At 54.1% G+C, this 23,681-nt stretch overlaps 1 protein-coding gene across 3 annotated transcripts; it reads left to right on the top strand.

Moving 5' to 3' along the window:
- Nucleotides 1-12,236: 12,236 nt before the first annotated feature.
- MCAM (melanoma cell adhesion molecule) lies at nucleotides 12,237-23,647 on the top strand. 3 transcript variants are annotated; one of them, XM_032428091.1, is made up of 18 exons: nucleotides 12,237-12,367; nucleotides 15,466-15,529; nucleotides 16,258-16,348; nucleotides 18,278-18,307; nucleotides 18,406-18,613; nucleotides 18,696-18,766; nucleotides 18,855-18,942; nucleotides 19,729-19,908; nucleotides 20,018-20,139; nucleotides 20,221-20,383; nucleotides 20,480-20,598; nucleotides 20,672-20,813; nucleotides 20,935-21,056; nucleotides 21,172-21,313; nucleotides 21,404-21,475; nucleotides 21,663-21,810; nucleotides 22,132-22,249; nucleotides 22,726-23,647. In XM_032428091.1, exons 2-18 carry the CDS (start codon nucleotides 15,501-15,503, stop codon nucleotides 22,753-22,755), a joined length of 1,875 nt encoding a protein of 624 aa, XP_032283982.1. In that variant the 5' UTR covers nucleotides 12,237-12,367; nucleotides 15,466-15,500; the 3' UTR covers nucleotides 22,756-23,647. The 3 variants fall into 3 exon arrangements, with proteins under 3 accessions (XP_032283982.1, XP_032283981.1, XP_032283980.1); XM_032428090.1 differs by lacking the exon at nucleotides 12,237-12,367 and adding an exon at nucleotides 15,109-15,268; XM_032428089.1 differs by lacking the exon at nucleotides 12,237-12,367 and having other exon boundaries at nucleotides 15,469-15,529; nucleotides 18,183-18,307.
- The last annotated feature ends 34 nt before the right edge of the window (nucleotides 23,648-23,681 follow it).

The raw sequence follows: 23,681 nt of genomic DNA, 5'->3' as shown, positions 1-23,681 counted from the left end.
TATGGAATATTTTCATTACCCTGAAAATCCCCTTGTTCCACCTATTCATCTCTTCCCTCCCTCTCCCTACCCCAGCTCCTGGCCATCACTAATATTTGTACTGTTTCCATAGTTTTGCCTTTCCCAGAATGTCAAATCATTGGAATCTTACAGTACGGAGCCTTTTCAAATTAGCTTCTTTCACTTAACAATATGTATTCAGGGTTCTTCCATGTCTTTCTGTGACTTGATAGCCCATTTCTTTTTATCTCTCAATAATATTCCACTGTAGGGGTGCCAGGGTGGCTCAGAAGGTTAAGCGTCTGCCTTCGGCTCAGGTCATGATCCCAGGGTCCTGGGATCGAGCCCCACATTGGGTTCCCTGCTCAGCGGGGAGCCTGCTTCTCCCTCTCGCACTCCCCCTGCTTGTGCTCTCTCTCACTCTCTCTCTCAAATAAATAAATAAAATCTTTAAAAAAAATAATATTCCACTCTCTGGATGTACCTACCCATTTGTTTATCCATTGTACTACTGAAGGACATTTTGGTTGCTTCAGGTTTTGGCAACGATGAATAAAGCTGCTGTAAACATCCACGTGCACGTTTTTGTGTGGACAGAAGTTTTCAGCTCATTTGGGTAAATACCAAGGAGAACAATTGCTTGATCATATGGTAAAAAAAAAAAAAAGTTTAGTTTTGTAAGAAACCACCGAACTGTCTTCCAAGGTGGCTGCACCATTTTGCATTCCCACCAGCCATGAATGAGAGTTCCTATTGCTCTAAATCCTCACCAGTATTTGGTGTGGTTGGTGTTCTGAAATTTAGCCATTAGAAATTGATGTGTAGGAGCATCTCATTGTTTTAATTTGCAATTCCCCAATGACAAATGATGTTGACATCTTGTCATATGGGTATTTGCCATCTGTATATCTCCTTTTTTTAAAGATTTTATTTATTTATTTAGAGAGAGAGAGCGAGCAGTGCAAGGGGCAAAAGGAGAGGAAGAGAGAGAATCTCAAGCAGACTCCATGCTGAGCACGGAGCCCGGTGTGGGGCCTGATCCCATGACCCCAAGACCATGACCTAAGCTGAAACCAAGAGACAGATGCTTAACCGACTGAGCTACCCAGGCACCCAGTATTTGTCTTTCTCCAACTGACTTATTTCACTTAACACAATACATTCTAGTTCCATCCATGTCACTGCAAATGGAAAGATTCCATAATTTTCGATGGATGAGTAATATTCCATCGTATGTATGTGTATATATAGGTATAGATAGATGCCACATCTTCTGTATACATTCATTTTTTTTTTTTTATGAGGTGTCTGTTAAGGTCTTTGGCCCATTTTTAAATTGGGTTATTTTCTTACTGTTGAGTTTTTAAAGTTCTTTGTATATTTTAGATGCCAGTTCTTTTTTTTTTAAGAAAGATTTTTTTTATTTATTTGTTTGTTTGTTTGTTTGTTTATTTGGAGTGGGGGAGAGCTCAGAGGGAGGGAGGGAGAAGCAGACTCCCCGCTGAGCAGAGAGCCTGACGCGGGACTCGATCTCAGGACCCTGAGATCATGATCTGAGCCGAAGGCAGATGCTAAACTGACTGAGCCACCCAGGCGACTCTAAATGCCAGTTGTTTATTAGATATGTGTTTTGCAAATATTTTCTCCCTGTCTGTGGCTTGTCTCTTCAGTCTCTCAACACTGTCTTCCACAAAACAGAAGTTTTTAATTTTAACGAGGTCCAACTTACCAATTTTTTTCTTTCATGGATCATGCCAAAAAGTCATGCCAAACCCAAGAGCATTTTGATTTTCTCCTGTGTTATCTAGAAGTTTTATTGTTCTGTCTACGGCCATACCACCCTGAACGTGCCCGATCTTGTCTGAAGCTAAGCAGGGTCGGGCCCCGGTTAGCACTTGGATGGGAGAAGTTTTATAGTTTTGCATTTTACATTTAGGTCTATGAGATTAATTTTTGTGAAACATGGAAGGTTTGTGTCTAGATTAATTCTTTTGCATATAACTATCTAGTAGTTGTTTTACTTCCCAAGGGATTAAATAACTTCTTTTAAATTCTAAAATACTTTCTAAATCTAAAGAAGCTACATTCTAATAAACTTATAAGGACACAGACTTGACAGAACACTCTGTTAGCAAGGTTCTGGGGAAACAGGCACTCTGGTACACTGCTGGTAGGAAAGCAAAATGTTACCCACCAATGGGGAGGAGCTTGGCAATATCTACAGTATCTACATGTGCATTGTTACAAAGCTGAAGGCATGAAGCAATGGCGTAAGACAGACATTCATATAGACCAATAAATAGAGAGCCCAGAAATAAACTCTTGCATACATGGTCATATGATCTTCAACAGGAGTGTTAAGACCACTCAATGGGGAAAGGACAGTCTCTTCAACAAACGGTGTTGGGAAAACTGGACAACTGCATGCAAAAGCATGAGTTTAGACCCTTATCTTACACCATCTTCAAAAATTAAATCAAAATGGAATAAAGACCTAAACATAAGACCCAAACCTATGAAATTCCTAGGAGAAAACAGAGGCAAAGTTTCATGACATTGGGCTTAGCAGTGACTTCTTGGATCTGACACCAAAAACATAAGCAGTAAAAGAAAAATTAAACAAATTGGACTACATTGAATGTGGAGGCTCTTGTGCCTCAAGCAATACAATCAACAGAGTAGCGAGGACAGTCTACAGAGTGGGGGGAAGTGCTTGCGGGTCATGTATCTACTGAGGGTTGATGTCCGGAGAACTCCTACCACTCAACGGCAGAAAATCACATGGGGGAGGGGATTGTGAGCAAGACCTGAATGGACATTTCTCCAAAGATGATGTGTGTTTGGCCAGCAGACAAGTGGGGGGAAGCTTGTCATCTCTGGTCATCAGAGACGTACTAGTAGGGCTGAGGTGGGATGTCATCTTGGACCCAGTGGGATGGCTCCTATCAAGGAAACAGAAAATAGCAGGTGTTGGCAAGGATGTGGGGAGGCTGGAGCCCTTGTGCACTGTTGGTGAGATCGTGGAGTGAAGCAGAACTGTAGAAAACGGTATGGAGTTTCCTCAACAAATTAAAAATAGAACCATCCCATGATTCAGCAACCCCACTTCTGGGCATATAAGCAAAATAATTGAAAGCAGGGTCTCAAAGAGATATTTGCACACCCATGTTCATAGCAGTGCTATTCACAATAGCCAAGAGGTAGAAGCAACCCATGCATCTGGTGACAGAGAAATGTACAAACAAAATGTGGTCTACACATCCAGTGGAATATTATTCAACCATAGAAACAAATGAAATTCTGATACATGCTACAGCATGAATGAAATGTGAAGTCATTATGCTAAGTGAAAGAAGCCAGTCACAAAAAGATGAATACTGTATGATCCCACTTATTTTTTTTTTTTTAAAGATTTTATTTATTTGACAGAGAGAGACGCAGCGAGAGAGGGAACACAAGCAAGTGGAGTGGGAGAGGAAGAAGCAGGCTTCCTGCGGAGCAGGGAGCCCGATGCGGGGCTCGATCCCAGGACCCTGGGATCATGACCTGAGCCGAAGGCAGCCGCCCAACCGACTGAGCCACCCAGGCGCCCCATGTATGATCCCACTTATATAGCTATCTAAAGTAGTCAGATTTCTAGAAGCGGAAAGTAGAATAGTGATTACTGGAGTCTAAAGGAAGAGGGAAAGGGGAGTTTTTGTTTAATGGATATAAAGCTTCAGTTTTCAAGATAAAAAAAGTTCTAGAGATCTATTTTACAACAGAATATACTTACCACTACTGCACTGTGCACTTACCAATGGTTAAGATGGTAGATTTTATGTCATGTGGGTTTTTGGGGTTTTTTTTACCATAACTAAAAAAACAAAACAAAACAAAAAACCTACATATGCCTTTACTCTTTGACCCAGCAATCCACTTCCAGGAATTTACTGTTAAGACACTTTCAACAAAATAAAAATTTATTGTAACATTATCTGTAACATTGCAAAATACTGGAAATCATCCATAAGTCCAAACAGGAGATTGTTTGACAAAACTATGGTAGGTAAATCCAGTGGAGTACAATGCAGCTGTTAGAAAAAAGAAAGGGGGCGCCTGGGTGGCTCAGTTGGTTAAGCGACTGCCTTCGGCTCAGGTCATGATCCTGGAGTCCCTGGATCGAGTCCCGCATCGGGCTCCCTGCTCAGCAGGGAGCCTGCTTCTCCCTCTGACCCTCCCCCCTCTCATGTGCTCTCTCTCTCATTCTCTCTGTCTCAAATAAATAAATAAAATCTTTAAAAAAAAAAAAAAAAAAAGAAAAAAGAAAAAAGAAAGGGGGGGGGCACCTGTGTGGCTCAGTTGGTTAAGCATCTGCCTTCGGCTCAGGTCATGATAGCAGGGTCCTGGGATTGAGTCCCACATCGGGCTCCCTGATCAGCAGGGAGCTTGCCTCTCCCTCTGCCTGCCGCTCCCCCTGCTTGTGCTCTCTCTCTCTGTCAAATAAATTAATTTTTTAAAAATATTTTATTTATTTGACAGAGAGAGACACAGCGAGAGAGGGAACACAAGCAGGAGGAGTGGGAGAGGGAGAAGCAGGCTTCTCCCAGATCCTGGGATCATGACCTGAGCTGAAGGCAGACACTTAACAACTGAGCCACCCAGGCGCCCCCAAATAAATAAAATTTTAAAATCTTTTAAAAATAAAATTAAATAAAAAATTAAAATTAAATCAACAAACATGAGAAAAAATATCCAAAACTGAAAGCAAACAGAAACAAATGAACCCAACTATATTTCATATGATTAATATAACCATCCAGAAAGGAGACAAGTAAGAACTAACTTTATACCCTCAGCCTGGGGGAAGAAAAGACCTCTTGAACTGTTTTTATTAGCTTTGCTTTTTGTAATGGTATGGGTGTAGCGAGTCTGAAATATTGCTGGGAGCCAGAGTTCTTTGGAAGAAGGGAGACATAAATATGGAATGCAGGAAGGCAAGGTAGAATCCCCTGGAGCTGGATCAGCATTGGAAGTTACCAGCATGAACTCATGCTTTCTAACAGTATATATATTATACACACACACACACACACACACACACACACACACACACACACACACATATATACTATATATATTAGGCTAGGTCTAGGGGAGCCTGGGTGGCTCAGTCGGTTAAGCATCTGCCTTCTGCTCAGTTCATGATCTCAGGGTCCTGGGATTGAGCCCAAGCTCTCCTTTCTCCTGACCCTGAGGACTGAGATGGTTACGATGGAGAATATATGAACAAGGGCGGGAGACATCCCTACATCTTATGCCTATGAAGAAGGATTATCCCATTTAGCAGCAGAAGGCCAAGCCACATTGGAGAGATTAGAAGGAATGCTTTCTCAGTCTGTGAGTGGCCAATATAACATGGCTGGAGTCCGGACAGAAGATTTGAGAAGAGATTATGAAGATGGGATGGAGATAGACACTACACCAATGGTTGCTGGACAGTTTGAGGATGCAGATGGTGATCACTGAGAATGATTTATGCGCCTGGGGGATTCTGCTCATAACGAGGGAAGAACGTCATGCCTCTTCTCCTGTGGAGTGGGTGTTGATGAAAGTCTTTTTCCTTCTCCAAAATTTACCTGAACCAGTTCTTTTTTGAGACAGACTATAGTGAGACAAAAAGTTGTCAGCAGCAAAAGAAACCATGACCTTTATTAACAAAGGTGAATTAACTTAACCAAGAGCGTATTTGTAGTTTATCATCTACCCCAAAACTCTGTGTATAGGTACCCTCTGAGTAGGCCCGGAGTTCCTGCCTTCACTATATGCACCTTCTATAACCTGCCGGCCTGCGTGGTGAGAATGCACAGGCGCTTGAAGGCGTAGGTAGACTGGATGGGAAGGAAGGAGGCTGAATCCAAGTTAGACCATTTTAGAGCCTAAGGATCCCCTTGCCCCTTAAAAAGAAAGACAAAGAGATCTCAGAGAAATCCTGGCCTCTGCTCGTTTTTCACAGGGTTAAGGGTCTTTTTACTAATTTGGGACCCAGATTAATTCCTTCAGGCATCTTTAGGGAGCCTCTTGGGAAACATCCTGGCCACATGGTATATCACTCACACAGATGCTTCTGACTAGCTTTTATTCCTTTCACCAGTCTGTTTTGTTAATACCTCTTAGGTTATATCCTTTAATTTCTAACCACCTAGGTTGGTTTCCATAACAATAAGTGAAATTAGAATGAAGTCCTCAGAGTACTTCAATGATAATTGTTTTGTCTTTGTAATAGTTTAAGAAATCTAGGTCTTCCATTAAAAAAAATAACAACGTGGGGCCCTGTCAAATAAATAAAACTTAAAAAAAATAACAATGTACAGAGTTAGCAAATCGCTATGTTGTACACAGTGTAACACTGTGTGTCAGCTAGGATCAAATAAAAAAATTTTAAATAAAATAAAATTCTGGGGCACCTGGGTGGCTCAGTCAGTTAAGCATCTGTTTTCAGCTCAGGTCATGATCTCAGAGTCCTGGAAACGAGGCCCCACATCGGGCTCCCTGCTCAGCAAGGAGCCTGCTTCTCCCTCTCCTTCTGCCCCCCCACCTTGTGCTCTCTCACTCTCGCTCTCTTTCAAATAAATAAATAAAATCTTTTTAAAAATAAAAAAATAAAATAAAATTCTGAGGAAAAAATTTAAAAAAACATTAAAAGTAAAACGAACACCAAATGGATCTAGATATTGCTTTAAGAGATGGTGAAAATTGCAATATAAATGATAAATATTAATATGATGAAAAAATATTTTAAATATTTTCTGGGATAAAATATTTATCATATGTAATGCCTATATAATGTTTGAACATGACGTAAAGTTTATGATCCAATTCTGAATCAAAGCACTGATTTTTTTTTAAGATTTGAGAGAGAGAGTGTGCACGCACACACACAAGTGGGGGAACGGGTAGAGAGAGAGAGAGAGAGAGAGAGAGAGAAGCAGATTCCCTGATGAACATGCAGCCCCATGCGGGGCTTGATCTAAGAACCAGGAGATCATGACCTGAGCCAAAACGTAGAGTCAGATGCTTAACCAACTGAGCTTCCCAGACACCCCTCAGAACACTGGTTTAAAAATATTAGGAGTAATTTCAGTTTGGAGCAATGTTTCTCTAAATTAGAATTAATTTTTTAAACAACTAAGAACAAGAATAATTCGAGCAAGGTTGATTAATTTGGCATAACTGGCAACAGAATATGCATAATGAGAAAATTTTTATTATAACAACACAATGAGGGATTTTGCCAAAATTAAGGCAAGAAAAATTAATTTAATGGGATAAATATATAATAATTTATGAGTTGTATATGACTGTATTATTCCATCCAAACATTGCTGGCCCATCATGAGAATACCCAGGCATGTGCAATAATAATTAAGTTAATTTATGGGGCGCCTGGCTGGCTCAGTCGGTGGAACATGTGACTCTTGATCTCGGGGTTGTGAGTTCAAGCTCCACGTTGGGTGTAGAGATTACTTAAACATAAAATCTTTAAAAAAATTAAGTTACTTTTCCCTGGATATTCTGTTGACTTTAAGTCATACAAAAGCCATCACTTTACCTATTTTTTTATTTTGTCATTACAAAGTGTATTTGTCAAGGTAAGGGGATAAAGCATATTTAACAGTTAGCTTTCAAATAACTCAAATATTTCAATATAGGGATATGTGAGCCCTTGCTTGTACTCCAATCTGGCCCCACAAATACTGGGGGTAGGCCTGTTCCTTCCACCTCTCTATATGGGTAATTATTTTTATCTGGTTTTGGTCCTTTTAATGTTTCTATTTGAAAGTAATAAATATAGATGTGTAAGATATAAAATGTTCATCCATTCTTACAGAAAAGGTAGCATTGTCTGTAGTGTTCTCTAACTAGCTTTTTAATTTAAAATGATGTTCTGGCCATCACTCCATGGTCAGTGTACAACGATCACTATGCTTTTTTTTTTTTTTTAAGATTTTATTTATTTGACAGAGAGAGAGAGCACAAGTAGGCAGAACAGCAGGGAGAGGGAGAAGAAGAAGCAGGCTCCCCACCGAGCAGGGAGCCTGACGTGGGGCTCGATCCCAGGACCCTGGGATCATGACCTGAGCCGAAGGCAGCCGCTTAACCGACTGAGCCACCCAGGCGCCCCGATCACTATGCTTTTAACAGCTGCATAGTACTCCACTGTGTGGGCCTATTTAAGGATTGTGGATAGGGCACTCAAAAAAATGTTGTACCTCACTTCAAGTTAGATGAGGGGGCAGAGGCTTCTAAGACGGTGTCAGTCACATGTGGGTGACATAAGGGAAGAAGTCCCCCAACACTCATCTTTCATTCTAGTGTGGAGCTCTTATGATCAGATAAATTGGCTGGAGGACGGATAAAATAAGGCTGCACCCCGTGTGTAGAGGCAGCCTCTCTGGAAGGGACTAGATGTTTCCAGCCTCAGTCACAGGGGAGAGGATGGACCCGAGAAGGGAAACTGGACCTTAGAAAGTGGGGCCTTTCGTTCTGTCCCTCTAGAGCCTGAGCTCTGATGGGTCTAAACCAGTCAGCAGGTGCTTCCAAGCTTACACCATGCACAAGGCACCCTGTTGCTCCAGATAATTTACCATAGTTTACAAATCCTCTGTAATCTGGCCTCATCCCTCACTCAACTCAGCCTTTCCTTGCAGGGTACTAACCAACTGCGGGTAGTCTCCAGCACACAGCGTGCTGGGTTACGCTTTAAAGATTTTATGTTTAAGTAATCTCTACCCCCAATGTGGGGCTTGAACTCACAACCCCGAGATCAAGAGTCACATGCTCCACCGACTGAGCCAGGTGTCCCTAGGTCACACTTTATGTATCTTTATTTACTTATTTTTAAATTTATTTAATTATTTTAAGTAAGCTCCGCACCCAGTGTGGGGCTTGAACTCATGACCCTGAGATCAAGAGTCACGTATTCTAATGACTGAGCCAGCCAGTCGCCTCCCCTAGGTCACACTTTAAATAGCACATGCCACGGTTACCTACTATTTTTTTAAAGATTTTATTTATTTATTTGAGAGAGAGAGAGGGAGAAATCACAAGTGGGGGGAGGAGCAGAGGCAGAGGAAGAAGCAGACTTCCCCGCTGAGCAGGGAGCCCGATGTGGGGCTCGATCCCAGGACCCTGGGGTCATGACCTGAGCCGAAGGCAGATGCTTAACCGAATGAGCCACCCAGGTGCCCCCACGGTTACCTATTATTATCGTGAAAATGAAGCTAGATATCAACTCCTCCAGGCAGCCCTCTCTGACCACCTCAGGCTGGGTTCAGTAACTGTTGTATGTGCATATTTGCACCCTAGTATTTGACACGTTGTATTCTAACTGTTTACTCACTAGAGTACAAGTTCCCCCAAGAACATGGACCCTGTCTTAGTAATCATCCTGCCTCCAGCTCCGCCTTACTACCTGACACCCATTATCCCAGCTCAGAACGAGGTGGGACAGAGGAGGGAACCACCACCATGCCCTTTTCCTTCACATCAAACCCTCTCTGTCCACATGTCGTCTCTATTTTTGTCTCACTACTATTATCACTCAGGATGAATTGGAATGTGGCCCAAGAGTCTGGCTTCTCCAACCCATCGGTCCTGCTTAGTCCCCCATCCTCCCACCTACTCCGTAAGATAAGGGAACAAGTCAAACTAGGGGCACCAGGGGGCGCTCTCAGGCAAAGAAGAAATAGAGAAACCATCTAATCCTGAGTTCCAGTTGCATCCCATCATCTGCCATTGCTCAAGAGCCGGCCGTGGCTCCCGATTGCCTACTCTATCTTTTTTTTTTTTAAGATTTTATTTATTTATTTGAGAGAGAGAGAATGAGAGACAGAGAGCATGAGAGGGAGGAGGGTCAGAGGGAGAAGCAGACTCCCCGCCGAGCAGGGAGCCCGATGCGGGACTCGATCCAGGGACTCCAGGATCATGACCTGAGCCGAAGGCAGTTGCTTAACCAACTGAGCCACCCAGGCGCCCTGCCTACTCTATCTTAAGATCCAATTCCTCCCCTATGACCTAACTCCACCTCATCTGCCCAAGCTGTCACATGCATGCACCCTCTACCCTGTTGAGTTTCTAGTTAGCCATGTAGCACTCTTTATTGAGTACCAGCTGTTTGCATAAGGGTGGTACCTCAGGTGGAAGTAGTGACTAAAGCTCTCCTCAAGGCACTCCAAACAAACATATAATGGAAACGAAAGCAGTGGGCTTGCTATGCAAATGTACTTGAGAGCCGCGTCATGTAGCCTCCCTTCCAGCCAGATGGCTCCTCAGAAACTGTTTATACAGAAATTCTGCAGTTGTCATCGTCAGTGCCTTTCTTCAGCCTCATCCCTCTCTCTTTGCTCCTGCCACTTGCCCTGCCTGGAATGCTCGAGCCTCCCTGCTCCCTCTCGAAACCCGCCTTTTCACGAGAGCCTCCACACTTGCAGAAAGACTTTCCTAGCTAGTGCAGGCAGAGGTCCACATGGATGCTCTCTTCGCTGAATCCCTGTTGCACTTCCTGTTTATACGACAGAATTCAGTGCTCCTTCATCCGCTACTTTCATTTCCGTTATATGTTTACTTAATTCAGCTGTAAATTGTTACAGGTATAGTGCACTGGGGTTAGAGCAATCTTGCTTCAAGATTTAGTTCCTTGAAGTGACCAAAAAGTTCTGGAACTGGACAGCGGTGATGGTTGCACATTGTGAATGTGCTAAGGCCACTGAATTGCACACTTAAAATGGTGAAGAGGGTGCATTTTATGGTATGTGTATTTTACCACAGCAAACAAATATATATAGGGGGCGCCTGGGTGGCTCAGTCTGTTGGGCGACCAACTTCTGATTTTGGCTCAGGTTATGATCTCAGGGTTGTGAGATCGAGCCCTGCTTTGGGCTCCACGCTCAGAGCAGAGTCTGCTTAAGATTCTCTCTCTCTCTCTCTCTCTCCCTCTGCTCCTCCCCCTTCTCCCCCCACCAATAAATAAATCAATAAGTAAATTTTTTTTTAAAAGGGAAAAATATATAGTTCCATCTCTCACAGGCTGTGTGACTTTAGACCAGGTCACTCTTTGTTCTTTAATTTCCTCATTTTGGGGGGCAAAGATCAAGATAAATATTGGTGATAAAAATGATCCCGATGTTAAAAACAAAAAAAGACCCTGATGTGAGAGGTCTAAGTTGTAAAGCACTGTACAAATACCAGATCTGTCCCCTCTGAACAGTCACTGGTTCAGTCACTTGCCCAAGATTAGCTGACAAAGTGGCAGGGCTGTCTCGAGGCCACCAATCCAGTAATGGAGTTTACAGTCAGCTGTTTGAGACCAGAGTTGAACATGCGCTGTCCAGTGTGCCGGGGATGCCAAGGGAAGGTGCCAGGGGGGAGCACAGCCCCAGTCTTACCTAGTCTGGGGCTTTCCCCCGACTCCAAATTCTGGATTCTCTCTCGCCAGTGGAAGCCCCAGCCACACGGGTGTGGCGCAGGGAGGTGGGTAGCAGGCCCCAGGCTTGCCTCCGCTCTTTCTTTCCTCCTCTCTCCCTGCCTCTAAGGTGAGCTGTGGCAACTACAGTGAGGACCACAAGCCCCCTCGTCCAGGGCTCCAGCTGGGCGGCGCAGAGCTCTGTGTGGAAGGGGAAACAAGGCAGAAGTGGCCTTCAGGGAGGAGAGGGCCAGGAGCCCCTAGGTGGTGAGCCTGGATTCCCCTTAGGCTTCTCTGAGGGGGACTAGCTGGCCTTGCCTCAGGGACGACTCCAAGTCAGATTTAAACAGCTCTCTGGGGACATTCTGGGTGGTGGTATTTTGGGGAGCGGATGTGAACTTCCCTGAGGGGGAGTGGTGTAGGATCCGGCATCCTGCTCCCGGGCCCTCTCCCCAACCCCACCAACATGCTCCCTTCTCCAAATTTAGGGTGGGGGGAGGAAGTGGCAGGGCCCTCAGAAGCCAGAGAACTGAGATCCGGAGGGGCGTGGGGTGCAGGAAGCTCCATTCAAGCAGCTAACAGGAGCGGGTCCTGAAGAGCTAGAGGGAGACCCAGGAGCCCCCACTCCTGTCCCCAGGCTGACATCCTGGCTGGAGGGTCCCACTCTTTCCTTGATCAGAGATCGCTGGGCGCCCAGGAGGCGGTCCCCAGGGACTCCCCGTGCAGCCGCGGCTCAATCCCCAACACACCCCCCCCCCGCCATTCTCCCTCCCTCTCCTGCTTTCCAGAAGGGGGACCAGTGGACTGAATCCCGGCTGCCGGCCGCGCTGGGAAAGGCCTGGAGACCGATTCCCGGCTTCCGGAGAGCCCCAGGGCCCCCGCCGAGCCCCTCCCTGGCCCGCGGCGGCCGCCTGAGCATTTAAGGTAATGTTTGGGTTGGTGCGAGCGGCGCCGGATGCCCCGCCTCCCGCAGCCCCCGCTGGGCGAGACCCCGCGAGCTGGGCTCCCGGGACTCCTGGCGGGATCCCCCCCGGGGCTGAGGCCTGGGTGCTGGAGGGCTGCCAACGTGGAGAGGCCCCTGGGGTCGGAGGGGACAAGAAGGACAGTCCCCATTCTGAGGCCTTAGCAGGGTTGGGAACTAGGATGGGAGGGCAGCCCCCCTCCCTCTGGCTTAAGGGTCCCTAGTCCCCAGGAAGAGTCCCTACGCATCCACATCCTCTTTCTCCTTCTCTCCCCCCAACTCCCAGGCAGAGAAGGGGCTGAGAAGAGAGGCCACTAGCTCCCAGGGGAGTCGCTGGAATGCTGGGAGCCTGGGAACAGGCCCTGCAGTCCCTGGGAAAGCCAGGCTGTGGGAATCCCACCCGCAGCCCCCTCCCCAGGATGGACCACCGGATGCCAGAGACCCCAGCTCCCCCATAGGGGGCTTTGTGACAGTGGAACCCCCCCTGGCTGGACCCCAGAGTTCAGTAGGCCAGCTGTGACGAGGAGTCCCCTCCCCCGCCCTCAGCCGGCCGGCCTACTCCAACATAATTCTCGCCATTGTGCCACTCACCCCTTCCCCGCCCCCCTTCTCTGGACCCCTGTACAATGGGGCCTTTGCCGCCTCCAGTACTCAGGGTGGAGATGAACTCACTCAAGTTTTTTCCAAGTTTAAAAATAGCCCCGCCCATCCTCCACCCCCAAGTCACCCTCCTCCTCTTCCCGGTGTTTCTGGGGCGCACCTCAGTCCAGGCTGCACCTCCTTCCTCCTGCCCTGGGTCAGGTGCAAAGGGCATGGGTGAGACAGCGTCCGGCCAGGCTAGGGGCTGCTTCCCCCCATTCAATCTCTTCCCCCACATCTTCCAACCCAGCCCCCCAGTATCCGGTTTCCTGGCCCGATGATGTCCTCGGCAACAATTGCCCCCCACCCTCCTCCCACCCTGTTTTCCACTCCCTCAGCACAGCCTCCTCCCAAGTCAGACCCCCATTCTGAAAAACTTCTCTCCCCTCCCCTCCAAAGACCCAAACTGGTCTCTATTTTCTGGCCAGGCCAGGGGGTTCCCCAGCCTCCATAATTGCCAAGTTTGCTGGGCCACCCCCCTCCACCCCCTGTTCCTTCCTCATTGCAGCTGCAATGTCTTCATTAGCTTCCTTCCTCCGCCCAGCCCGCCTTTCTCATATCTTCCTCCTGGTCAAGCCCCTGGGCCAGAGGGGTGGGTGGGAGGCCACTGTGCCCGCCATGCTGGAGCTGAGAGAGGACTCAAGGGAGGACTCCTAGGTTAGAACCCGGCCCCAGTGGCCCCTGGGGGCAGGCCCGCCCTTGTCTTTTTACCTCCCACTCCGCTGTGGCTGGGGCCCTGCTCTTCCCACTTTTCCTTACACCCAGATGAAAGCCCCACCACCCTGAAGACCAGACCATGGCCACCACCCCACCCAGCCTCAGTTTCTCTGCCTGTGGTCAGACCTATGCCAGAGAGACTACACAGAGGACATTCCACACAGCGGTCCCCTCCTCTCTGTGTACCCTGGGTCTACCATGGGGGTGGAGGAAAGCAGCCTTCCTATCCCTTCCTTCTGGAGAGAAACAGACAAATTAGGACTCTGGTCCTGGGCCTCTTCTTGTCTTGGCCTACATCCGGGCAGCACTGCTTCCAACCCAGCCCAGGCGCCAGAGTCTCTGCTGGTGCAAGACCCATCGCTGCCCCCTTGGTCCCCCCTTCAGCGGGGTGGCAGTCCTCTTGCTGAAAGTTCTTCCTCTGCTTCCTTTCTCTTCCCTACTACTGCTGCAGCTCTACCTTCTGGCATCTTCAAGGAGCCAGAGCGCTGTTACTCTCCACCACCTTGTGTTCCCTCTACCCGGTTCTCCTGCCTTCACTGCCCTTTCTTCCTGTTTCCAGACCCCTCTGAATCCTCTCCAAAGTCCTGATCTCTCTTTGGTTTGGAGTCCCAAAGTTGCCTGCCCCCTTACCTCTACTGCCCACTCCCTGGCAGCCCCGATCTTGCCCCAAGCTGCCGGCTTCCTTAAAGGACAGTCCTTGTGCTTGTTTGGTGGAGTCGCGCAGGGAAAGGATGTCACCCTGGGCTCCAACCTCATTTCCCCTTCACCGCAGAGACAGCTCCTCCACCCCCACCTGGCTTTCCTTGGCAGAAGACAAATTCCGAACTGACTGTCCTTGGTGGTTAGCTGGCTTTGTTTTCAGGCGGAGAGGAGAATGATTAGTTAATGGTGTTAAGTGAAGGGAAGGGAGTGGGGGCAGGGAAGCCGAGCTCCATGCCCAGCTCTGGCTTGCCAGGGCAAACAACATCCTTCAGCCATTCCCACTCCTGCCCCTGTAGACAAACTCTGGGCCCTGGGCCAGTCCATACGTTCACTCTGGGGGATGCAGAGCCACGGTCCTCCCCCCCCCCCGCCCCGACCCAGGCTCCGGGCTCCAGGCCCCTGCCCTGGCCGGCTTGGCATTGCCTCTGGCCGAAGACTGATGGAGAGAGACGAGGGGTCACCAAGGTTCCGAAAAAACGAAGCTGATGTAGTTTGCCAGTCATCTCTGCGTCATCAAAATACCACCCCGGAGCCTTCTCTCAAGTCACCTGCCCATCTGCGGCGTTTGCTGCCTCACGCGGCTCCTCCCCCACCCTGCAGAAAGGCTGCCCTGCCAGGGACAGGCCTCCACCCCCAACCCAGACCTCTATTTGACCCTCCCGCTGAAGGAGCCGCAGCAGATGTGATGCTGGGGTCTCTAAGAGGCAAGAGCCCTTCCCACTCCCCAGAGCCTTCCTTCAAGAGGCCAGAAGACCCAGGTTTGGGAAGAGGGGGAGCTTGCTGTGTGGAGGGCTGCCTGCAACCAGGTCTGATGCCCCCTCCATGCTTCCCCTCCCCCCAGGTGCTGAGCCACAGTCAACGGTGGGGGTGGGGGGCCGGGGGTGTGCGGGAGCCTGCCTGCAGGGGGTTCTTTTCAACCATCAGGACACCAACAGGTTTTCAGGGGCCAACCTGGAGACCTCGCACCCATTTACCCTTCCTTTCCCCTCTTTTCTTCATTCAGGTGAGGGGAAACTGAGTCCCAGCTAGGCTCATGGAATGAAGAGGGCGCAAACAGAATTTTCAAGGTCTGGACGTGGACAAGTGTGAAAACCTCGCGCCTCTGAATTCAGCCCCCTCCCTTTCCCGCTAGTCGGGCCTTGCGGGAGCTTGGGTTTGAAGGGGCAGCCCCTAAGGCGCCATCTCCACTCCCCGGGACGGGTACCTCTGGGTCTGTGGCACCGGGCCCAGGGTTCTTCCCTCAAAGCTGCCGGCTCTGCGAGGCGGGGGGTGTGCGAGGCTCGGGGGCAGTGCCGGGCCGGCCGCAGCCGCAGTGGTGCAATCGTTCTGGGAAGCGACCGTGGCCGGCCAGGGTCTCTGTGGCAGGGGTCGGGCGGGGCGGAGCAGGCGGAGGCGGGAAGAGGAGGCTGCACGGGAGGCCCCGGTCTGAGGCTCCTCCGCCCCGCGGTCCGCCAGGGCCGCACCGGCTGCTAGGGGCTGCGCGGGGGCGAGCGCGGCTGGTTCTGACCCGGCCTGACTCTGGGCATCCGGGCCAGCCTCTCTCTCTCTCCTCGCCGCCGCCTCGGCCAGCCAGCCCGGCCTCCAGACACCTGTCACTGCCCCCTCGGCCGAGCCGAGCCGGGCGGGGGGCTGGGCAGCCGGCCCGGCCTCGCTGGGGCCGAGCGGCCAGGCGCGGCTCCGGGCCCGCCCCCACGGAGCGGCGCGGGGGCGGGGGGCTGCGCGGGGCGGGGCGGGCCGGGCCCCCTCCCCCGCCCCCCTGACGTCAGCCCCCGGCGGCCGGCGGCTCGCTCACTAGGCGCTCGCCCTCCGGCCGGGAAGCATGGGGCCGTCCGGGCTCGTGTGCGCCCTCCTGCTCGCCGCCTGCTGCTGCTGTCGCCGCGCCGCGGGTAAGTGGCTTCGCGCGGTGTGGGGGGGGGGGGGGGCCGCCCCCCGAGGGGCGCGGGCGGGGGGGGGGGGGTGGGGGGCTTCGGCGGAGCGTGCCGGGCAGCGGAGCGGGCAGGGCGCTGCGGGCCGGGGCTTTGCGCTCGGGCGTGCGCTCCTCCTCGCCGGCGCCCCGGCGTCTTGCGCGCGTGCAACTCTTCTGTGCGGCGAGTTTGCAGCCCGGATTCTGGAGTATCCCGGGAGGAGGACCGGGGAGGCGGGGAGGAGGCTGCTGCCGGGAGCGGGAAGGGGTGGAGCCGAGCCTCTCGGGGAGCTGGGGAGAGCTCTGCCTCAGGTGCCCGCTCTGGGGGCCCGCGGTTGGAGCGGCGGCGGCAGGCGCAGCGAGAGCGCATCCCCAAAGCCCGAATTCGGCGCCCGCCTGTTGCTGGAAAAAGGCAGCTTGCTTAGCGGGAGGGGGTGCGCGGACGCCTCCTCTCCCGCCTGGGCTTCCAGCCAGGCTGGAGGTGAGCGTGGGGGGGGGGGGGTGGGGGGGTCGGACGGCGGCTCCCGCCCGAGCAGGGCGTTGGCAGGGGTTGGGGGGCGGCGTGGGTCGCCTCGCGCCTGCCCGGGTGACGGGATCACAGGTGGCAGAAACGAGGGATTGAGGGTGTCCAGAGTGGAAGCGCCCCAGATCCGTTACGCCTCCCGGAATGGGACCCCATTCAGGTGGGAAGAGCGCCCCTGCACCTCGGAGTTTTTCTCTGGAACTGCCCGGCGCTCCCGGGTGCACGCTGCCCTTGTATGGCCTGCAGCGGTGTGGCGTGTTTCACTTGGCTCCTTTTCCCAGGTCCCAGCCGCTGTCCGGCTGGGGAAGGGGAGGGCCAGGCAGTACCCAGCTCACTGGCCTCATGCCCAGTGCCTGCAGTGTCCCTGGGGTACTCCCGGCTGCTGGCTCCCAAGCTGTGTTTCTGGGGAAGGGGCGAAATTGGGCTCCACAGCGGCAGCGGATCTAGCCCCACCCTGCCCTGCTCCTTCAGCTCTGGGGAAACCGAGTCAGGGATCCGAGGCCTGTGCTCTGGGTTGAAGACCACTCCATCTGCCCTCCTTGTCTGGGAGCCAGCCCAGGGCAACAGCCCAGCGTCCCCGAGGCCTGCCAGATGGTATTGAGTGACATCACCTCCTCACAGGGCAGGGAGCACCCTGGCACCACTGACGTCGCTCTTGCCCACTGCCTGGCCCTTGCCCTGACCCCTGGGGGGGATTCTGACCCCTCCATGCTCACAACCCTCCCAGGATGGGGTCCTCTGAGTTTGTCGGATGTTCAGAGGTACTGCTTAGGGAGCACGTGATGGGAGCTTCTGGCCATGGTTGGCCCACTAGGTCTTGCGGGAAATTTGGGGAGGGCTCTTTGGGGGGCAGAGTAGCGGTGTCTTCCCCTCGGCGGGCATGGGGACACAAAGGGGCCTATGTGGCTCAGCCTGGCACATGCCTTGCATTCCCACACTCTGAGCTCACTGGAAGGGGTGGGGGCTTGGAAGGAAAGGGGCCTTCCTCTTGGCCCAGAGCCTGGGTTGCCCCTCTGCCAGCCTCATCTGGAAGATGCTCGTGCTCAGGGTCTCTGCTGCAATGACCAGAGACGGTCACCCTCAGCTCTCCCGAACGGGGGGGGGGGGGGGGGGGGTCAGGGGAGAGCGGGCTGCCTGGGGCAGCAGGTAGAGGGGGGGTTGAGGGTTAGGAGGACCGAGTCCCCTCTGGACCCTGCAAGTGGTAGGGGGAACAGCTGCAGGGCAGGGGCGTGCGGGGAGGGCATGGAGAGCAGCTGGAGCCGACAGCTGCTGGGACGGGCCTCCTCCACCCCAGGTGTGCCCGGAGAGGCGGAGCCCCCCGAGCCCGAGCTGGTGGAGGCGGAAGTGGGCGGCACAGCGCTTCTCAAGTGCGGCCCCTCCCATTCCCAGGGCAACTTCAGCCACGTGGACTGGTTTTCTGTGAGTGCGCGGGCCCTGGAGAGGGCGGCAGGGGGGCGGGCGGCTGTCCCCCTCCTGCACCCCGGGACCCTCACGTCCTCTCCAACACCGGCCCTTAGGTGCACAAGGAGAAGCCGACGCTCATCTTCCGCGTGCGCAAGGGCCAGGGCCAGAGTGAACCCGGGGAGTACCAGCAGCGGCTCAGCCTCCAGGACAGAGGGACCACGCTGGCCCTGAGCCACATCACGCCCCACGACGAGCGCATCTTCCTGTGCCAGGCCAAGCGCCCTCAGTCCCACGAGCACCGCATCCAACTCCATGTCTACAGTGAGTGCCCCACCTGAGGGTTGTGGGCCGTGCGGGTGGTCGGTGGTGGAGGTCCCGGGCCCCTCATTTCCTTCCCTTGTAGAAGCTCCGGAGGAGCCGACCATCCAGGTCAATCCCTTGGGCATCTCGGTCAGCAGTAAGGAGCCTGAGGAGGTGAGACTGGCCGGGTGGGAAGCAGGAGCCCGGGTGGGGCCGGGTGGTGGCCTCCGTGGCAGGGAGACTCACACCGTGTCCTCCTCAGGTGGCCACCTGTGTGGGGAGAAATGGGTACCCCGTTCCTCAAGTCATCTGGTATAAGAACGGCCACTCCCTGAAGGAGGAGAAGAACCGTGAGTTGCCCTCTGAGCCCTAAGAAGCCATGCTGACGGCACCACACAGGGACCACCCCGCGTTTCCTTGTGCTTTGTTTGCTTCAAGTACACAAGTGACGCCTGAAAATCTTTTCCTGAGAATTTAAACTGTGCAGAAGATCTAGAAGGAAAGTTCCCTTTCCGCCCCGGATCCCCTCCCAGAAGTAATCTCTGCTGTCAGTGTTTGTTCTTTCCATCCGGTTTCTGGGTACTCACACACACACATACACCGAGGCACATGGAGGCTTTTATTTTTTTTATCATCTAAAGCAGTGGTTCTCAACCAGGGCTGATGCTGCTCCCCCTCGGGGACGTCCAGTCACGTCCGGGGAGCTGATGCTAGACACCCCATAGTGCACAGGACAGCACCCCCCCCCAAGCTAAGGTTGCGCTGAGGTTGAGAAACCCCGACCTCAGTGGCTTGGTGTGGCATCTGTCGTCACGCCGGGATTGGTTTTCTTTGGTCGGTGGGTCCTGGAAAGCTCAGCGGAGCCTGTGGAGCTGTACCTGATTGTTCTGCCTCCCCCCCGACCCCCGGATTGCCTACGGTGGGGATGGTGGAGGGGGGCTCACTGTGCAGTCCCCGGTTGGTGGACGTCCGGAGTGTTCCCCACCGCCTCCCCCCGTCACTGCGGCGTCCCGTCCTCGTGTGTGTGTGCGCGAGGGTCAGGGGTCCCTCTCAGGTGCCCCCCGGGGACTCGGGGCTGGGGGCAGAGGCGGGGCCGCGGCCAAGCCCTTCTCCCCGCCCCCCTTCTCCCCGGCCAGGGGTCCACATTCAGTCATCCCAGATCGTGGAGTCGAGCGGTCTGTACACCTTGGAGAGCGTTCTGAAGGCCCAGCTGGCGAAGGAAGACAAAGATGCCCGGTTTTACTGTGAGCTCAACTACCGGCTGCCCAGCGGCAACCACATGAAGGAGTCTCGGGAAGTCAGCGTCCAGGTTTTCTGTGAGTCCCAGTGCGGCCCCGGGCTGAGGCTGGTGGCAACCCCGGCTAGTGCGGCTCCCCGGCGTGGGGACAGCTCTGGGGCTGAGGGCCGCGGCCTGTGCGTCCGCAGACCCGGCGGAGAAGGTGTGGCTGGAGGTGGAGCCCGCGGGGGCGCTGAAGGAAGGCGACCGCGTGGAAATCAGGTGCTTGGCGGACGGCAACCCCCCGCCCCACTTCACCATCAGCAAGCAGGTGCGGAGGGCGCCGCGCCGGGGGCCGTGGGCCGCGGGCCTGGCTGGAGGCCCCTCCGCTCACCCCCCCGCTCTCCCCCAGAACCTCGGCACCAAGGAGATGGAGGAGATGACGCCCGAAGACAACGGGGCCCTGGTCTTGGAGTCTGCCCAGAAGGGGCATAGCGGACTCTATCAGTGTCAGGGCCTGGACTTGGAAACCATGGCTTCGCTGCTCAGCGACCCACAGGAGCTGCTGGTGAACTGTGAGGGGCCGGGGGCCCAGGACAAGGGGGCCCGGGCTGGGGGGTGGCAAGAGGGAAGTCGCCCCGCCCGGGCTGACACCACTGCTGTGTCCCCAGACGTGTCCGACGTGCGGGTGAGCCCTGCAGCCCCGGAGAGCCAGGAGGGCGGCAGCCTCACCCTCAGCTGTGAGGCAGAGAGTAACCAAGCCGTGGAGTTCCAGTGGCTGAGAGAGAAGGTACCCAGGCAGGCCCGGGGCTGCGGGCCGCGTGGGGCCGGGAGTGAGCCCCTGACGCCGTCTCTCACCCCAGACAGGCCAGGTGCTGGAGAAGGGCTCTGTGCTCCAGTTCCACGACCTGAAGCGCGAGGCAGGGGGAGGCTACCGCTGCATGGCGTCCGTGCCCAGCGTCCCCGGCCTGAACCGCACGCAGCTGGTCCACGTGGCCGTTCTTGGTGAGGGGCCCTCTGGGCAGAGATCAGGCGGCCCCTCGAAGCTGCCCTGGGACGCGCTGGTGGGGACGGGGAGGCAGGCTAGCAGAGTTGGCTGCCACACCCGTACCCCTCCCTCCCGAAGGGTCCCCGTGGATGACGTTGAAGGAGAGGAAGATATGGGTGCGAGAGAACGAGGTGCTCAATCTGTCTTGCGAAGCCTCGGGACATCCCCGGCCCAGCATCTCCTGGAGCGTCGCGGGCACGGTGAGCAGGCCCGCCGCCTCTGCCCGCGCTCAGGAATCCCTGCCCGGGGCTCTGCTGCCGGCTCTGGGCACCCTCCCCGTGCCCCCCTCCCTGAGTGGCTCCTCCGTCCTCGTAGGCACAGGAACAAGACCAAGATCCGCAGGGCGTCCTGAGTGTCCTGAATGTCCTCGTGACCCCAGAGCTGTTGAGGACGGGTGCCGAGTGCGTGGCTTCCAACTCCCTAGGCACAAACACCACCACCATTCTCCTGGAGCTGGGTAAGGGCCTCATCCCGCGGCGTGGCGGGGCGTGGGCACCAGTGTGCGCTTTTCCTAACGCGCCTCTCAACCGCCTTCACCGCTCACCAGACTCCAGCAGAAGCACCGGCCTGAGCCCCTCCACCGTCAGTCCCTCCGTCCGAGCCAACAGCACCTCCACAGGTAAGCAAGCCGTCTCGGCTCGAGAGCGGGGCGGGCAGCCTCCTCCTGCCCTGACCCTTCCCCGGGGAGCCCTGCTGAGAAGGGTGAGCAGGGGCCCATCTTCCGTCAGCCCTGGGCTGGGGGGGCGGCATGGTGGGAACCGGGCCGCCTGGTGCCAGGAGTGACCCGGAGCGTCTTTGTGGGACAGAGAAGAAGCTACCAGAGCCTGAAAGCAAGGGCGTGGCCATTGTGGCCGTGACCGTGTGTGTCCTGGTGCTAGCCGTGCTGGGTGCCGTCCTCTACTTCTTCTACAAGAAGGGCAAGCTGCCGTGCGGGCGGTCAGGCAAGCAGGAGATGTAAGCACGGTGCCCGGTGCCCTGCGCCCCCACCCGTCGCGCGCTCCCCAGCTTGTCGCCTGGGCAGGGACGTTCCCTGCCCGCCCCCCCCCACTCACCCCTTCAGAGCAGGAGGGGGCCGCTGGGGGGTGAGTGCTCCCCGCTTTCCTGCCCACTGGCTAGCTGCCATCACCCACACGTCTCCATTCATCGCCTGTCCCCTTCCCTGAGCTGGCCCCGGAGCGCCGAAGAGCCCATCATCGCCCAGTCCGACGTCTTTGCCAGTGAGCCTCCCTTTCCTCGCCCGAGATGCCAACTTCTTGCCTCCCTCCCTCCTCCCAGCACGCTGCCCCCGTCTCGTAAGAGCGAATTTGTAGTTGAAGTTAAGTCAGATAAGCTCCCAGAAGAGATGGGCCTCCTACAGGGCAGCAGCGGTGACCAGAGGGCGCCCGGAGACCAGGTAGGAGGCAGCTCCCGCGGCCAGCGCCTGGCACGGCTTCAGGGATCGCGAGCAGCAGGGGCTGATGGCTCTCGTGTCCCCGAACACTAACTCTGTCTCCCCACTTCCTCCTCTGTTGGGAGACTGGGAGCAGGCCCGTCTTGGCTTCCTAACACTAGTCCCAGATGGTAGGGTGAGGCGAGTGGCCGAGGGACCCTGGAGAAGGGGTAGCTCCCAGGACTGAGAGCAAACACTGCCCGTCACCACCACCCTTTCCCCAACAGTGCCGCGGCTCAGGTCACCAGGTGCAGTGTGGCCAGTCTGGTTTGGGGGCCTAGGCTCGCCCGCCCTGCCCCACCACCCCCTCCCGCTGCTTCCCTCCACGCCTAATCCATCAGCTTTGGCTTCAGTCCCTCGTCCCTTAAGCGCTCACACCCCAGACTCCCGTCCCTGTCCCCGCCGCGCCCCCCTTACCTCTCCTGTCCACCCGTTTCTAGGGAGAGAAATACATCGATCTGAGGCACTAGCCCGCCCAGGACACCGAGCGCCCTTCCCACCTGGAATGTTTTCTGCTCCCCACTCACCCCCTCCCTCCCAGCGCTCAGGACGACCGCCGAAGCCTCCGAAGCGGGCTGTGGAGAAGGCCCCATCTCAGGGGGCTGGGCCAGCCCGCCGCCGTCTCACTGTTGGGTGATGCTCACCCCAGGGAGGGGCCTCAGCATCCTGGGAGCGGGAAGGAGTTTCTCACAGACCATGTTGTGGGTGTACATACCCGTCTTCAGCCGGCAGCCTATTTATCTTGCGCTGGTTTCCCGCCCCAAAGGCTGGCCTCGTCCTTCAGTTGGGTCGCCGAAGTGAGGGCTCACTGAGCCCAGGCCCCTCTCACACCGTTCCGGAGAGTACCACAGCCTTCATGACCAGCGGCTACCCACCTGCTCCAGGAGCCCCTTTTGTGACCCACCTTTCTTTCTCTGGGCAGAAGCCAGGACTGGTGTCATTCCTTAAAAGAGGTGTTGGGTGTATCTCATTGTCCCTGCAGGGAGGAAGCTAGGCAGTTTTCCAGAGTTAGGCCATTGAGCCCAACACCCTCCCCCCCAATTTGGCTCCCACTGCCCAGTCAAGGGGTCGTATCAGACTAAAAGGTGGGGTTAGGGGACAGAGATGAGGTCCAGACTGTCTTTTAGGAGGATTAAGGCTCTAATTCTACTAGCACCAAACTTCTACGAACTGAGCTAACGGGCTTAGACCCTGGCAGAAGCGCCCTCACGGGAGGATGGTACTTCGGGACGAGGAGCGGGCCTGGCTGCAGCTTTGGGGTGTGTATGTGTATCTGTGTGTGCGTGTGAGTGTATGTATATGTGGTTTTGTTAGGTCGTGTGTACATTTGCAAATTTCCTTTATATATATATATATATATATATATATGAAAAATAAAGCTTAATTGTCCCAGAAA

The sequence above is a fragment of the Phoca vitulina genome, unplaced genomic scaffold, assembly GCF_004348235.1.
Source record: "Phoca vitulina isolate PV1807 unplaced genomic scaffold, GSC_HSeal_1.0 scaffold38, whole genome shotgun sequence".
Lineage (NCBI taxonomy): Eukaryota > Metazoa > Chordata > Mammalia > Carnivora > Phocidae > Phoca > Phoca vitulina.
Note: the sequence above shows the minus strand (reverse complement) of the source record. Positions and strands in the feature narration are given on the sequence as shown.